The sequence below is a fragment of the Parasteatoda tepidariorum genome, chromosome 6, assembly GCF_043381705.1.
Source record: "Parasteatoda tepidariorum isolate YZ-2023 chromosome 6, CAS_Ptep_4.0, whole genome shotgun sequence".
Taxonomy (NCBI): Eukaryota; Metazoa; Arthropoda; class Arachnida; order Araneae; family Theridiidae; genus Parasteatoda; species Parasteatoda tepidariorum.
The window spans coordinates 85,321,140-85,335,242 of record NC_092209.1 but is presented as its reverse complement, the minus strand read 5'-3'; the positions used below and the strand labels follow the sequence as shown (position 1 = coordinate 85,335,242).

The 14,103-nt window shown below is 29.2% G+C and overlaps 1 protein-coding gene across 2 annotated transcripts in view; it reads right to left on the bottom strand.

Annotated features, from left to right (window-relative positions):
* LOC107436527 (Ecdysone-induced protein 78C) overlaps positions 1-14,103 on the bottom strand; it is a 164,126-nt gene that overhangs the window by 101,375 nt on the left and 48,648 nt on the right. The window contains exon 1 of one of the 2 annotated variants that reach the window (XM_016048287.4): positions 5,853-7,632. The exons of the other annotated variant lie outside the window; for it this stretch is intronic. Within the exon in view, the coding sequence (XP_015903773.1) occupies positions 5,853-6,372 (520 nt within the window). The 5' untranslated portion in view covers positions 6,373-7,632. Of the gene's footprint in view, positions 1-5,852; positions 7,633-14,103 lie in introns of those variants that run through there. 2 annotated transcript variants of the gene reach the window in all.

Here is a 14,103-nt window from a genome sequence, read left to right as displayed (position 1 = left end):
TTTTTTTTTTTTTTTTTTTTTTTTTTTTTTTTTTTTTTTTTTTTTTTTTTTTTTTTTTTTTTTTTTTTTTTTTTTTTTTTTTTTTTTTTTTTGCATAACACAAAAAAAAACTTTTTTACTGGAAAAATGATGTTTAAATTTTTCATGAACATTTAGTTGAACTCGTATATTACGAGCTCTGACTATCAATATAATTTTAAATATAAAAATTTCAAATATTATTTTTTTAATTAATCAATTTCATTCACTCTAATTAGAATTAAATCATATAAACACATAAAAATTTTATAAAATTAGCAATTTTTAATTTAAGAGTCTATTGCCAATATTTTCGCATGTACGCTCTAAGTTTTGCTTCAACTAAAATTTAATCACATTAAATATAACTGCGAATTGTGATCTCTATAATTATATTTTACAAACTTAACATGTGCTTTTTTAAATATTACTTAAAGTACTTATTTCATAACATAATTTTATCGGAACGAATATTTTTGGCCATGATTTCTTACCCAAACCAATAAAATTGGTAATTAGAAAATAATGGAACTATATTTGAAAAAGAATTTAGAAAGTTGTAAAATAATCTTTTACACCCAGCGCGCCTAATAAAACATTTTTTTTTAATTTTTTTTTTTTTAATGGCGGGCACTGAGTCTATTTCCCATTGGCCTCAGAATTGCTACTCTCTTATCGCTAGCCAGTGGGCACCTGTGGCTAAGATACGGCAGTGGAGTAGCGTCATCCACGTCATACAACCACAAACCTGTTGCCTAATAAAATAAGGTTTAAAAAAAAAAAACTTTACATTTAACAATTTTTAAAATAAGTAAATTCTTATACACCAAGCGTCCAAAATATGTTAAATTATCGTACAATTGAAGTAGAATACAAATGTAACTTAAAAAAATTGCTATACTCTACTCAAACTCATCGATACCTTAAGCCACAGTGTTTCCTAATTTGTAAAAAAGAAAAAAAAATTAAGTAAATTTTATTTTTTAAAACCTTGCCAAACACGTGTTTTTTTTCTTGGATGCATTAATTTACATTAGCAAAACTAAGCCACATTTTTATATAATTTAAATCCTTTAACACCAAGCCTGTACTTGATGCTCAAGTTACCACGTCAAGTATCCGAGTAAACGAAGCAAGTTAAACATTATGACACAACCTTAAAGTTAAAAATTAACATTAAGTTAAAGCTTAAGGTTAAACATTATGACATAACCTTGGAATTCGCCAAGCCAAATCGATTTTTAAATGTAATTTGAACAAACATCAATTCGTTAAAATAAGAGCTATAAGAGTTTTCTACAATTGTTGCTAAGTACAGACCGACCTGGTTAACCTATTCATATTTAGAAATAAATGGTGATGAAATGCTTAACGCCAAAGTATCTAAATAAGATGCGTAACGTTAAACCTTACAATGTAACGTTAAAATTTGAAAAACTTAGTCATTTTTTTTAAATACAAATTAAATCAATTTTTACTCAAATTCTCAAGACAAGAGTCATTGTAAAACAAGAGGACAGGAAAGTTCGTTACAGTCAATTATTATGAAACACAGAAGTGGTTTTCGTATCCATATTTGCATATGTACAAGACAGGAGCTTTAAGTTAAACATTTCGACATAACCTTGTAATTTGCAAAATTAAGTCAAATGTAAGTTGAACCAATTCTGTTGAATAAGGGTATTTTGACCACAAGAGTTCATGAGAGTTCATTACAGCAATTGTTATGAAATACTGATGTGTGGTTGTCCTGCTCATATTTGGCTTTCGCAATGCCACCAAAACGTACTTCAACGCTCAGAATTTTAAAATAATGACATAACCATGTTCAATCTATCTTCACGGAGCAATGAACTTCAATGACAAGATAAAAAAAGTTTTTCAACAAAAATTTCCAACTCTCGAAGGTAAAAAATTCCATGAACCTTCCAAAACTACCAGTCGACCTTGATACATCAACTACCCCCAAATCATTCTTGGGGCCTCTTAGCACCCCTAAAGAAAGCCTCATTTGTAATAAAAATAATAGAAAGAAGAAAGATTTCGAGGCAACTTTCGAACTGTTGCCACGCACTTGTTGGATAAAAAAGTAATACTAAGATTAAAGGGGGGAAAAAAGATTATAACTTTCCTTTAGCTTCCCCTATGGTGTGCACACTCGTCTGCGGATCAAAAGCGGTAGAGGTGGGGAGGGAGGGGAATGAATGGATAAATGAGGAGAAGAAAAAAATTCTCGGAGAGGAATACCATCAAAAACAAGATTCGTCTCTGAGTTCAATGACCTCGGTGAGCACACCATCCCAGGCAACAAGTGCGGAGGGGTGTTTTTGCATTCGAATGGACACCCACCCTGTATAGTGTAAAATGAGACATTGTGATACATGATTGGAAAGTTCTGAACGCGTTAAGAAAACGATTTCTTTTCTGCGTTTTAAAAAAAAATGGATTATATTTTAAAGAATAGTTTGGTTTTTTTTTGGCACTTTTTTAAATCAAAACTAGTTTCAAATTATTTTTTATTGGGTTGTTGAAATCTTCATCATTACATAAAATATTTTCCAAATTAGGATAAAAATAATGGATAACATCAAAAACTTAAACACGTTTAGGAAAAAAAATTTTTTTTAACCCGACCCTAAACGCGTTTATAAAACGATTTTTTCTTTTTTTCTTTTTTGTGTCTATTGCCAGTTTTCATTAGATCATTGAATGGAAATCAATTTTAAAAATAATTTTTATCGCATGACTTGCAATTATTTTTATCAACTTGCATGCAATAATTTTTTTTAATGTATAATTGAAATTTCGATTGTTAACTAGAGTAATTTACGAACATTTCGGAAGATCCAAACGAGTTTAAACAACGAAATTTCTAATTTTACATAGTTTTTTCCTGTCAGAATAAAAAAACTGAAAAAATAACTTTAAAGCTGTTTATCATCTATTTTTTATCAAAACTAATTGTAATTATTTTTTTAATGCATAACTGAAAATTTTATTATAAACTCAAGCAATTACCAAACTGAGAATTTTGTTATTTCCAGAATTGTTTTTACCCGTGATATGATTAGAACATCTGATTGCATTTAGATTTTATTTTTTGGAAGGTTCATTCAAATTTTTCTTTAGAAGAAGAGCAACAAAATTATTTTAAGAATAATTTAAAAATCACAAGCATTTTATCAAAACTTTTTGATACAAAAATTAGTTTAACTTTTCAATGGATAATAGAAATTTTAATTATTCATCAGAATAGTTTTCAAATTAAAAATTTTAATATTTTTTATTATTCTTTTTTTCTCACTTAATAGAATTGGAAGATCTAAACACGTTCCGAGAGAGTTTTTTCTCAGTTTCATTTATATATATTTATTTTTTTTAAAAAGAACATACAAAATGGTTGTTAGAATAGTTTAAACCACACTCATTTCATCACATTTTTTAAATCAAAACCAAGATATAATTAATGTTAAAACATAATTAAAATTTCGATTATAAATTATAGTACTATTTGCCAAATTAGAAACTCGAATAAAATCACATTTAAAGACATTTTTCCCCAGTTTTCATCATATTTTTATTAGATTTACAAAAATTAAGAATTTTAATATTTACCTTCATTTTTTTCTCCAAAAAAATATAATTTTTAACTGTTTTTAAATGCATAGTTGAAGTTTTGATTACTAACCATACTAATTTCAAGTTAGATATTTTGATTTAATTTTTCATTATTTTACGTCTAATGATTTAGCAATAGTTAACTTTACAATCGGATTAAAATTTTCAAATTTTTCATCCTAAGTATATGCAAATTTTAAATTTTATAGTTTAAATTTTTGTGATATTCACATGTTCTATAGGTTTTTAATGGTTATATTTCTTTGAAATTAAAGTAGTCCATAACAGAATTATATAAAATACTTAAAATGCGAATTATTAAACTAATGTTAAGGTTTGATTGAACTAAAAAAAAACCATTTAAATAAACATAATTAAATAAACATTTGCTGAGCTTTAACAAAAAAGAGTTTTGTGTCTAATTCTGTGTGACAACTAAGTCTAGATCTTTGAAATTAAATTATATGATACAAATCAATACTTATCAATTTCTACTATAGTTAAAATGTACTTGTAGAAAAATTATTCAATACATAAGTATAAATAGCTACAATATTTATTTCATAAATTAAAAGATTACTTTTTTATTTACACTTTAGAAAAAAATTCTTCTTCGAATGAATTGGAATTTAAATAAATGCGACACAATTTAATAGCTTTGCGCAGACTTAGTGAGTTTTCTCAAAACAAAATTTTCATACATTGAATTTCAGAAGAATGAATGAAAATTCGTTAATTATATCTGGATAGAAAAATTTGCACAAATATAATTAAGCTAAATACAAATAAGATTTATGTTGCCTTATAAAATTATTTTCTTTAAAACTAAAATAAATCATTCAAGTTTATAGAAATTCACTTTTTTATATTTCTGAAATGTGAACCATTCAATGACACCAAATAACGCTCCTTAATTCTTATCATCGAAAAAAAAAGTCGTGTTTTATTTCTAAAGATTGTTTAACTAGAAACAATCTAATGATAAATAATATGTACTTCAAATTTAAAAAAAAAAGATGCGTTTGAAAGAAATATCATTAGAACAAATATTTGAGAAATTGTAAAAAAAAAAATTAAAAAAAAAAACTAAAAAGCACAGTAAAATTTTTTAAAAGAAACTTCAGCTTTAATTCAGAACAAAAATCTTTTTAATTATCCCAAGAACTTTTTTAATTTAAATTTATTCAAACCTGAAAGGTAATTTTTTTTATTTTATCTCTTTCATTTTTAAAACTGTCTTTTTTTATAAAAAAAACTTATATTTTAAATGTTAATATTTTTATTTACTTGTTGAAACTTGTCTAAACACTTGTTGAAACTTGTTGAAACTTGTGAAACTTGTCTCTTGCTCTTTAATTAGAATAAATTTACATTCATATACCATTAACTGTACATTTTGTTGCACAAATAAAAATTAATTTTCAATTTACTAGATCACATCTACGTTATTTTTAACTAGGCTTAAAAAACACCTAATCCTTTTAACAATAACGCAGTTATGTTAGTCAATATATTTTTTTTTACATCTTTTCAATACAATTCCTTTAAAAGAAATTTAAAATGTTTTATTTTACAAAATTTAAATTATTTTTTTTTACAGGTGAACCTTTTCAAAAGTTATGTTAAAATACAACCTTTTTTTAAAATTAACTAAATTTTTATGGGGAAAATCAAAAATAATCTCCGTTGAATATTAAGAAAGCTATTCTAAGAAAGCACTTTGGAAACCATATTAATTTCATTAGTTTCATCAGCATTGAAAAAAAAAAAAACTTGAACGGAAATAGCCGATTCAACATTCACCAATAAATAACCAATATTCACCAAATAAAAATAGTACTGACTTGATATAATCCAAGAAAAAATGACTTAAAATTATTTATTAAAAAAAAAATTTAAATGAGTAAGGAAATAAGTCATGTTATACCAAAAACCACTTTCATATTATTAACAAAGTATAGCGAAATTCACTGTTTTAAATATGCAACACTTAAAGGAATTAGTCAGTACGGTTTTACTGTAATCAGCAACTACCATTAACATGCATTTTTAAATTACGATCTAATTTAATTAACTCAACTAATTTAATTTTGAGAATTAACTCCAAAACACGTGATATACCAAAATATCGAATTTCATAAATAATATGTCAATATTCACCTAATACTGTATACACTGACTCAGATAAGGTATATTTAAGACTGATAATAACTTACCAGATGAAGAACTTGAAGATTTAGATGGTGAATATCCTTTCTGCGCCACATATTTACGTTGAGGGGTTGTTGAACTCTCAACTCCTTTTTGTTCATAGAGAAGTGTTATGCCTGGATAAGAGTGTCCACTACTGTTAGGGGAAAATGGTGGGGGACTACGTCCCATCAAGTCCGGTGATCCACTGGTCACCACTGGCGATGTGATATAACTCATATCGTCCCCACTACTAACAACTGCTGCAGGCCGAATATTAGTCACCACCGGTTCGTAGTTATAGTCCTTTTTTATATTGTGATGGAAGGTACTGACCGGCTCGGCCATTGGAGCAAGAGGATCAAAAAATGTCTTTTTGTCGTCAAACAGTCCGATACCAAAATCTGTTGAAGAGGCTGGGTCAAAGCCCAAGTCCGCCATTTGATCATCATGGGGGTGGCCCAGGGGGCTGACCACAGTCGAAGTCACTGAAGATGTGAAATCTTCCGCAGACCCACATTCTTCCACTTTAATAAAAACGTCCATATCAATGTATAGTTTGTCCTATGTCAAGAATTTTTTACGGAGTGTTTGAAACCTCCAGCAATCACCGATGGTGCGACATAGCGATTAGGGGTGTTAGATAATACAGGTGGAACAAACAACATTCATGAATTTCTTTCCTCTACCGCTTTCAAGTAAAACTTGTACTAAAATATTTCAAATTCAAGCTTAAAATATCACAATGTTCGGTTTAAGAATAAGGCACTTTCAAAGTCTGGTTCTGGAAACAGTCAACAATTGCGTAAAAGGGAATGCTTAAAAGTTGTTACAAAAAAAAAAAATTTTCAAGAGGAATGATCGATTTAGTAAAAGAAAAATTTTCAAAAATAATTCTTGTAAAAATATAAATTTCTATCAAACTTGAATCACTTAAAAGTTCTAAAAATAATCTTACCCAGACTATTGAACTCTGTGTACACGTTGCAGGTACTCGAAAACTGCACAGATTTTGTAGTGTTCTGATGATAATTGGACAGCGTACGCAAAATTAATTTTCATTACCTTGAAATATAGATGAAGGCACAGTCTCTGATTTACTGCCAACTATTCAAGTTCATTCGCTTCAAATCAGTTCTGGAGTTAAACTCCAGCTATGGGGGACCCGGGGTCATTGACCTCAGAAAGCGATTACAGATTCCAAAATAAGAAATGCAATATCTTGAAGACGACATGCAGAACACTTCAAAAACCAAAAATTACTTTCTCCGGAAAAAAATATTGAAGGACAAGCAGACAAAAAGATATCCAGGAAACGATCTTCTCGCCGTAGTCTTGACCATCAAAAAACGCACCGACCATCAAACAACAAGAGCGCGGAAACGCCGATCCCCGCACGGGACGTTTTGGAATACGAGAGGAAAGTTTGGGGGCAACTTTCTCTGTTGAGAACCAACCGGCAAGTGTCGATTCCGATCCTGTTTACCTGGTAGGTCAACGAACCAGGTAGAACCAGCGCGGAGCGAACCTGTCCTACCCTCCTTCAGGTGTGTGTAGAGAACTTACACCATGACCAAAAACCGGTGGCTTTCCACCAGAGTTGTTGGACCACTTCTATCTCTCCATCCCAACTAGTTTTCGGATTTGCTGAAGAAGTACCGTTAGAAGTTAATGCGTCAGCTTACTCAAATGCTTATTACCATCCAAACAGATCATCATAGAGAAAACTTTCTTCTTTTGTTGTTGTTCTTCTTTTTTCACGCTTTCTTCGTCTTCTTGTTTGTTGTTATTAGCTCTTCGGAGTCTGCATCTTCTTCAGGTTCAGGTTTTTATTTTGTTACGCATCTTCCCCTCCTTTTCTTCTTCCCCTAAATTCCCTTTTGGTGGGTGTTTGAAATAATAAAGGAGATGGTTCGGGATTTTTTATCGTCGAACAAGGATAAACAGTGTGGTGGCGGATGGAATTTTTCAAGCGATCACATCTTCCAGGGATAAGAAAAAATAATTTCAAGGTTCGTCGGATATTACGGAAGTGATTACTTGCATATTTCCCGTTTTCATCTAATTTCAATGTCGCTTGACGCAAAGAAATTAACGATTGCGATTAATGTCATGCATGACATTTGAAAGATTCGCAAAGTTTTGTCTTCAATTATATTTGCTACATGCAATGCGACCACCCGCGTACTTAGGTCTTCATTCGTTACAACTCTAATAACGATGATGTATAAAATCATTGATTTGAAGCTTCTTTTACACGTTCCCAACTAAGAAAACATGATAACAGATTATATCTCACTGTTAATTTGACGATAGCAGTTTTACCCATCTATTCTAGTTTATTCTATTAACAAATCCATACAGTTGTACAGTATTACAGACAGTATTTTACAGAAAACTGAATAGATAATAAAGGTCTGAAGCCATTTCACGTTTCATCCCGCGCGGCCACAAACACATGTGTTGGGTAAATTCTGCAGAGCACCAACATTGTTCAGTAATTTCTGTGCTGTGCTGAACATAAGAACGTGAACTTGCAGGATGCTAATTATTTGTGTTACAATTAGCTATTAGTTTTGCGAAAGTTTTTACGCATCGGCAATTTTACACAGTTCACTAATCCATATAGTTCAAATATGAATAAACATCATAGATAATTGAGACATTTAGCACTTTTACGCAAAATACAGCTTTACACTTCTCACAAATCCATGCAAATTTAAATACAATCTAACTTGGTCGATAATTAAAAGATTTAGCGTCATTCACGTAGTATCCTATTTTACAGTTCTTACAAATGCAAGCAATGGTAGACAATAAAGATCTTTAGCAGTTTCACACAGCCTTCCGTTATATATTTCTCACAAATCCATAAAATTTTAAATACAAACAAACTTTGTAGATGATTGAGAAATTAAAAGCTGTCGCGTAGCATCCGGTTTTACACTTCTCACAAATCTATACAAGGCTTAACACAAGCAAACCGTTTTACGCTTCTCACAAGTTCATAAACGTTTGAATACAAGCAAACTTTATAGACAATTGAAGGATTTAGCGTTTTCACTTTGCATTCAATTTTGCACTTCTCACAAATCTATACAATTTTACAAAATACAAGAAAACTTAAATGGAAAGAAGACAATTAAGAGCTGTCACGTAGCATCTCGTTTTAAACTTCTCACAAATCTATACAATTTTAAACTTAAGCACACCTTTTGACATTTCTCACAAATCTATACCATTTTCAAGACAAGCAAACTTTATTGACAACTGAGAGATGAAGAGCTGTCACGCAACATATCGTTTGTCATTTCGCACAAACACATGCAATTATAAATACTAAAAGCAAACTTAATTACTTGAGAGACTTAGAGCTTCCACCTAGCATGCCTCGCATTCGTATAAGTTTGTTCTGCGCAAGCTCTGTACGGAACTAAGAGTGTTCCGTAGTAAATGCATTGTGCAAAACAAGTAAAAGTCCTGTAAAAATTTAAGTAAAAGTCCTAATCCTCAGAAATAGAAATAATTATATTAAAACTATCTGTCAATTTTACCATTATTTTTTTACACACACAAATTTTGTTTTACATAGTTCACAGATCTGCGTTGTATAAAGAATGGTCAAATTTTATATAAAATAAAATTATTTGTATTATAACTAGATAATAATTTTAGTAGTAGTTCTTTACTTACATATATTATTTTACACAGTTTAAAAAAATCTTTAATAGTTAAAGCATAATTAAATTTGATACATAATATTTTTTTTATATCTTTTCGCACACGTGTTCTGTTTTACTAAGTTCACAAAACTGTGAAATGTTAAGCATGATCAAATTCTATACATAACACTTTTGTACGCATACTACACAATTATTAATTTTACCATAGTTTTGCGTGACAGCTATTTTATTTTAAACAGTTAACAATATAATTTATAATCGGACAATTTCGTTTTCTTTGTTCCTAGGAAACTTCTCAATCAAATTACATTTAATATCACCAATGCTCATTTCAAACCTTAAAAAAAATAAGTTTTTTTGAACTAACATAAATTTATGCTTATACATTATAATTTTTTTAATTAATATTTCTTTTAAATATTTAGAAAAACGTATAATTCAAAATATGGAATTTATGTAAGGTATAAAAAATCAAAATCTTCTTGAATTTATTCCTATTTTGAATTGCAGCTTTTTTATGGAGCTATTTAACTTTTTCATTTAACATATTTAAATAATAATGCATAAATTGCAATAAAAACTTTACATTATTTAGTATCGTACATATTTGTATCATACATAATCCAGTAATAATCCAATAATGAAAATAGTAAACTAATAATGTTAATGCAAAATGTGATCTGAAAATAAAAGCTATTTCGAGCCTTTCTAGAAAGTATAGTAGGTCTAGAAAACTACTTGATTAATTATTATCAAGAGCACTAACAGTAAGACTACTAATATTAAATATACCAGATATTTATCTCGGATCTTGGTTTATAGGTTACGTAAATTTAAAATATATATATATTTATATAAAAAAAAAGAAACACGTAAATCTGTTACAGTCTAAAATTCTAATAACAATACATATTTTGTTAAGTTTGCACATTTTTGTAATATATTATAATTTCGACAGCAGTTTAATACAAATTGTAATCTAAACCAGGGTGCGTAGCCACATTTTTCAGCAAAATATAAGCACCTTTTAAGTACTTCTTAAGAATTCAAAAAATATTTTTCAGCACTATATACATTAACAAAATGCAAAATAGCTTTCAAAGATTTCACATGATCATGATAAAATGACTAGTTTCTGAAAAAGAACTCTTTTCTTGATTAAATTAGCCATTTAAAATGCAGGAGAGATTTTCCGGGTCGATATCAGAAGCTGGAAAATGAGGCCTGAAATTGAGAATATCGAGCAAAATGCAGCACGTAAGAGTGCTAGAATCTCACCGAACACGGCTCAGTAGACGCACATGCGGACTCGCAAGTATTTCATCAAACAAGTAAAATGATCGGTGCTTTCATACGCTATGGACGACGGTAAGCCGAAATAGATTGTAGTTAAATGAATTGCGAAAACGTTGAATAGAACAATGTGAAAAGCAGGCTTTTGCATAATACGTGGCAAAAATCGACATGGTAAAGAAAAAACCTTATTTTCGAAAAGGAAAAATTAAGCACTTTTTAAAAACATCCAATGAAAAAAACACCTTTAAGGGCTTTTAAAAAACAAAAATCGAAAATAAACACCTTTAAGCACTTTTTAAAAACGCTACGCACCATGTAAACTTTATTTATCACCTATAGTCAATCATTTAGAAACATTAGTCTAGCGAACTAAACCATTAAAAACTAAATTATTAATTACGTCACTAATTCACTGATATAATTACTAATTTACCAAGCAAATATTCTACACCAATAATTTCTACCAAGTCTTTCTAAAAAAGATGCTTTTTATGTTTTTCGCTTTACAACTAGAAAAATTAAATATTATCCTTTTCACTCGATTTGAAAAACGTAGTTTTTTCTAAATATTTTCTTAACTTTAAAGATTGATTTTAAACGACTTTTTGTCTTTAATTAGAATAAAATCTGAAAGTTAACGTTCATTAAGTTTTAATTAACATCAATATCCAAAGTGAAATAATAAAATCTTATACGAAAAAAGAAAAAAAAAGAATCCTCTTAACATTATTCTTTAATGCCTGTTTAAATTCTTGTAAGGAGAAAGTCTTCTTCATTCTTAAACCGCTATAAGCTTTTCATCTCTTTTATGTGATGAGGCTGGAACCTGAACGGAAGATTTCTTAATAACGAGCCGAGTCAAAAACCCATGAACAATTTCATCAAATTCCTCGCCAAATTGCTTATCGTGATTATGGGAGGAGATAGGTAAAGACAGAAATGCTCTTCTTTATGCTAATGTATGTAAATCTGTAACTGTTTCCTTTTTCTTTCCTTCGCCTTTCCCTGGGAGAGTTTTAATGAATTCTTTCTCAAAAGTCGATAACTAAAAAAGATATCTTTAACAAGATAATGAAGATTCCTTGGGCCCATACATTGGTTTTATTTTCTAAAAATACTGAAAATTGAAGTGTAGAATTTTTGAGTGGAAGAAAAATTAACCGATAGTATTTAGGTATATTAACCTTCAGACGCAGAATTTTTATTAAACACAATTTTTAATACTTTTTTTTCCTTATTTTAAATTATTTTAAGATATAAATAAGGGAAAATATTATATTTAGCATTTTAATAATTTATGGTAAACAAATACAGCATGGAACACCGGTGTCTTTGTATGCGGTAAAGGTAAAATTTTCCAAACATGGGTCCCTCCCAGAAAATAATTTGTTTCAAATTTGCACTTATTTGCAGTTAATCATATCTAAGAGAAAAAGTTATTCATCATCGAAATTTCTTTAATTTAAAAAATTTATTATTGATACATTTTTGAATATGAATTAAAAAAAATTTCAGTTCACTTTTATTGGATTCTATATTTTAGTAAAATACATTAGTAGGGGAGAGTGGGGACAATTGTAACAGGGTACGATTGTAACAGAGCAAAAATTTCGAGTGTTGGGTTCTAGATTTGGTTCATAGGTGGCGCACAAGGTGTATTTAATAAATCTACATGTACACCCCTGATGGCAACCATTTTTATGTACTTTTGAAAGAGTTACATCACAANGGAGATTTTATTTTCATATTTAAAGTGGTAGTAAATATATACTATTTTTTTCTTTTATAAATTTAATTTTTAAATGATTTTGATCACCACTATTCTTACAAAAATTAAGCTTATATATTAATATGCGTTACTATCATGGTTGTCAACTTAATTTTTTTCAAATACAACGTATTTGTTTGCTTAAAATTGAAGTTTTAATTCCATTTTAATACCACTGGGAAAAATGATAATGGAAGGAATTAAAAGTTGGCACGTCTGATAATGGTATTATCGATATCAGCTGCAATATCGGGGAGTATGTCGATATTGCAGATAAAGTTCGATAAACAAATTTGTAAATTAAAATCCATATTAATAAAAATTTTAAAAAAAATATGCAAGAAAATTTTAGCATATATTTTGAAAAGAGGGGAGGAGTGGGGGAAGGAGGAGAGGGCCCAAAAACGGCTATATGCCTAGGGCCTACGAAAGGTATAATCCGGCTCTGTTCACGTAGCATCCTATTTCACAGTTCTTACAAATCCCTAGAGTTTCAAATGCAAGCAAACTTGGTAGATAATAAAGATCTTTAGCAGTTTCACATAGCCTTCCGTTATATATTTTTTTTACAAATCCATAAAATTTTAAATACAAACAAACTTCGTAGATGATTGAGAAATTAAGAGCTGTCGCGTAGCATCCGGTTTTACACTCTATACAACACACTCGACACTCACAAATCTATACAAGGTTTTACACAAGCAAACCGTTTTACACTTCTCACAAGTCCATAAACTTTTGAATACAAGCAAACTTTATAGACAATTGAAGAATTTAGCGTTTTCACGTTGCATTCAATTTTGCACTTCTCAGAAATCTATACAATTTTACAAAATACAAGCTAACTTAACTGGAAGGAAGACAATTGAGAGATTAAGAGCTATCGCATAGCATCTCGTTTTACACTTCTCACAAATCTATACAATTTTAAACTTAAGCACACCGTTTGACATTTCTCACAAATCCATACCAATTTCAATACAAGCAAAGTTTATTGCCAACTGAGAGATGAAGAGCTGTCACGCAACATATTGTTTGTCATTTCTCACTAACACATGCAATTTTTAAATACTACAAGCAAACTTAGATAATTGAGAGACTTAGAGCTTCCACGTAGCATCCCTCGCATTCATATAAGTTTGTTCTGCGCAATCTCTGTACAGAACTAAGAGTGTTCCGTAGTAAATGCACTGTGAAAAACAAATAAAAGTCCTAAAACGTAAAAATTTAAGTAAAAGTCCTAATCCTCAGAAATAGAAATAATTATATTAAAACTATCTGTCAATTTTACTATTATTTTTTTACATACACAGATTTTGTTTTACATAGTTCACAGATCTGCGTAGCATAAAGAATGGTCAAATTTTATATAAAATAAAATCATTTATATTATAACTAGATAATAATTTTACAATAGTTCTTTACTTACATATATTATTTTATACAGTTTAAAAAACCTATAATATTTAAAACACAATTAAATTTGATACATAATATTTTTTTATATCTTTTCACACACGTGTTCTGTTT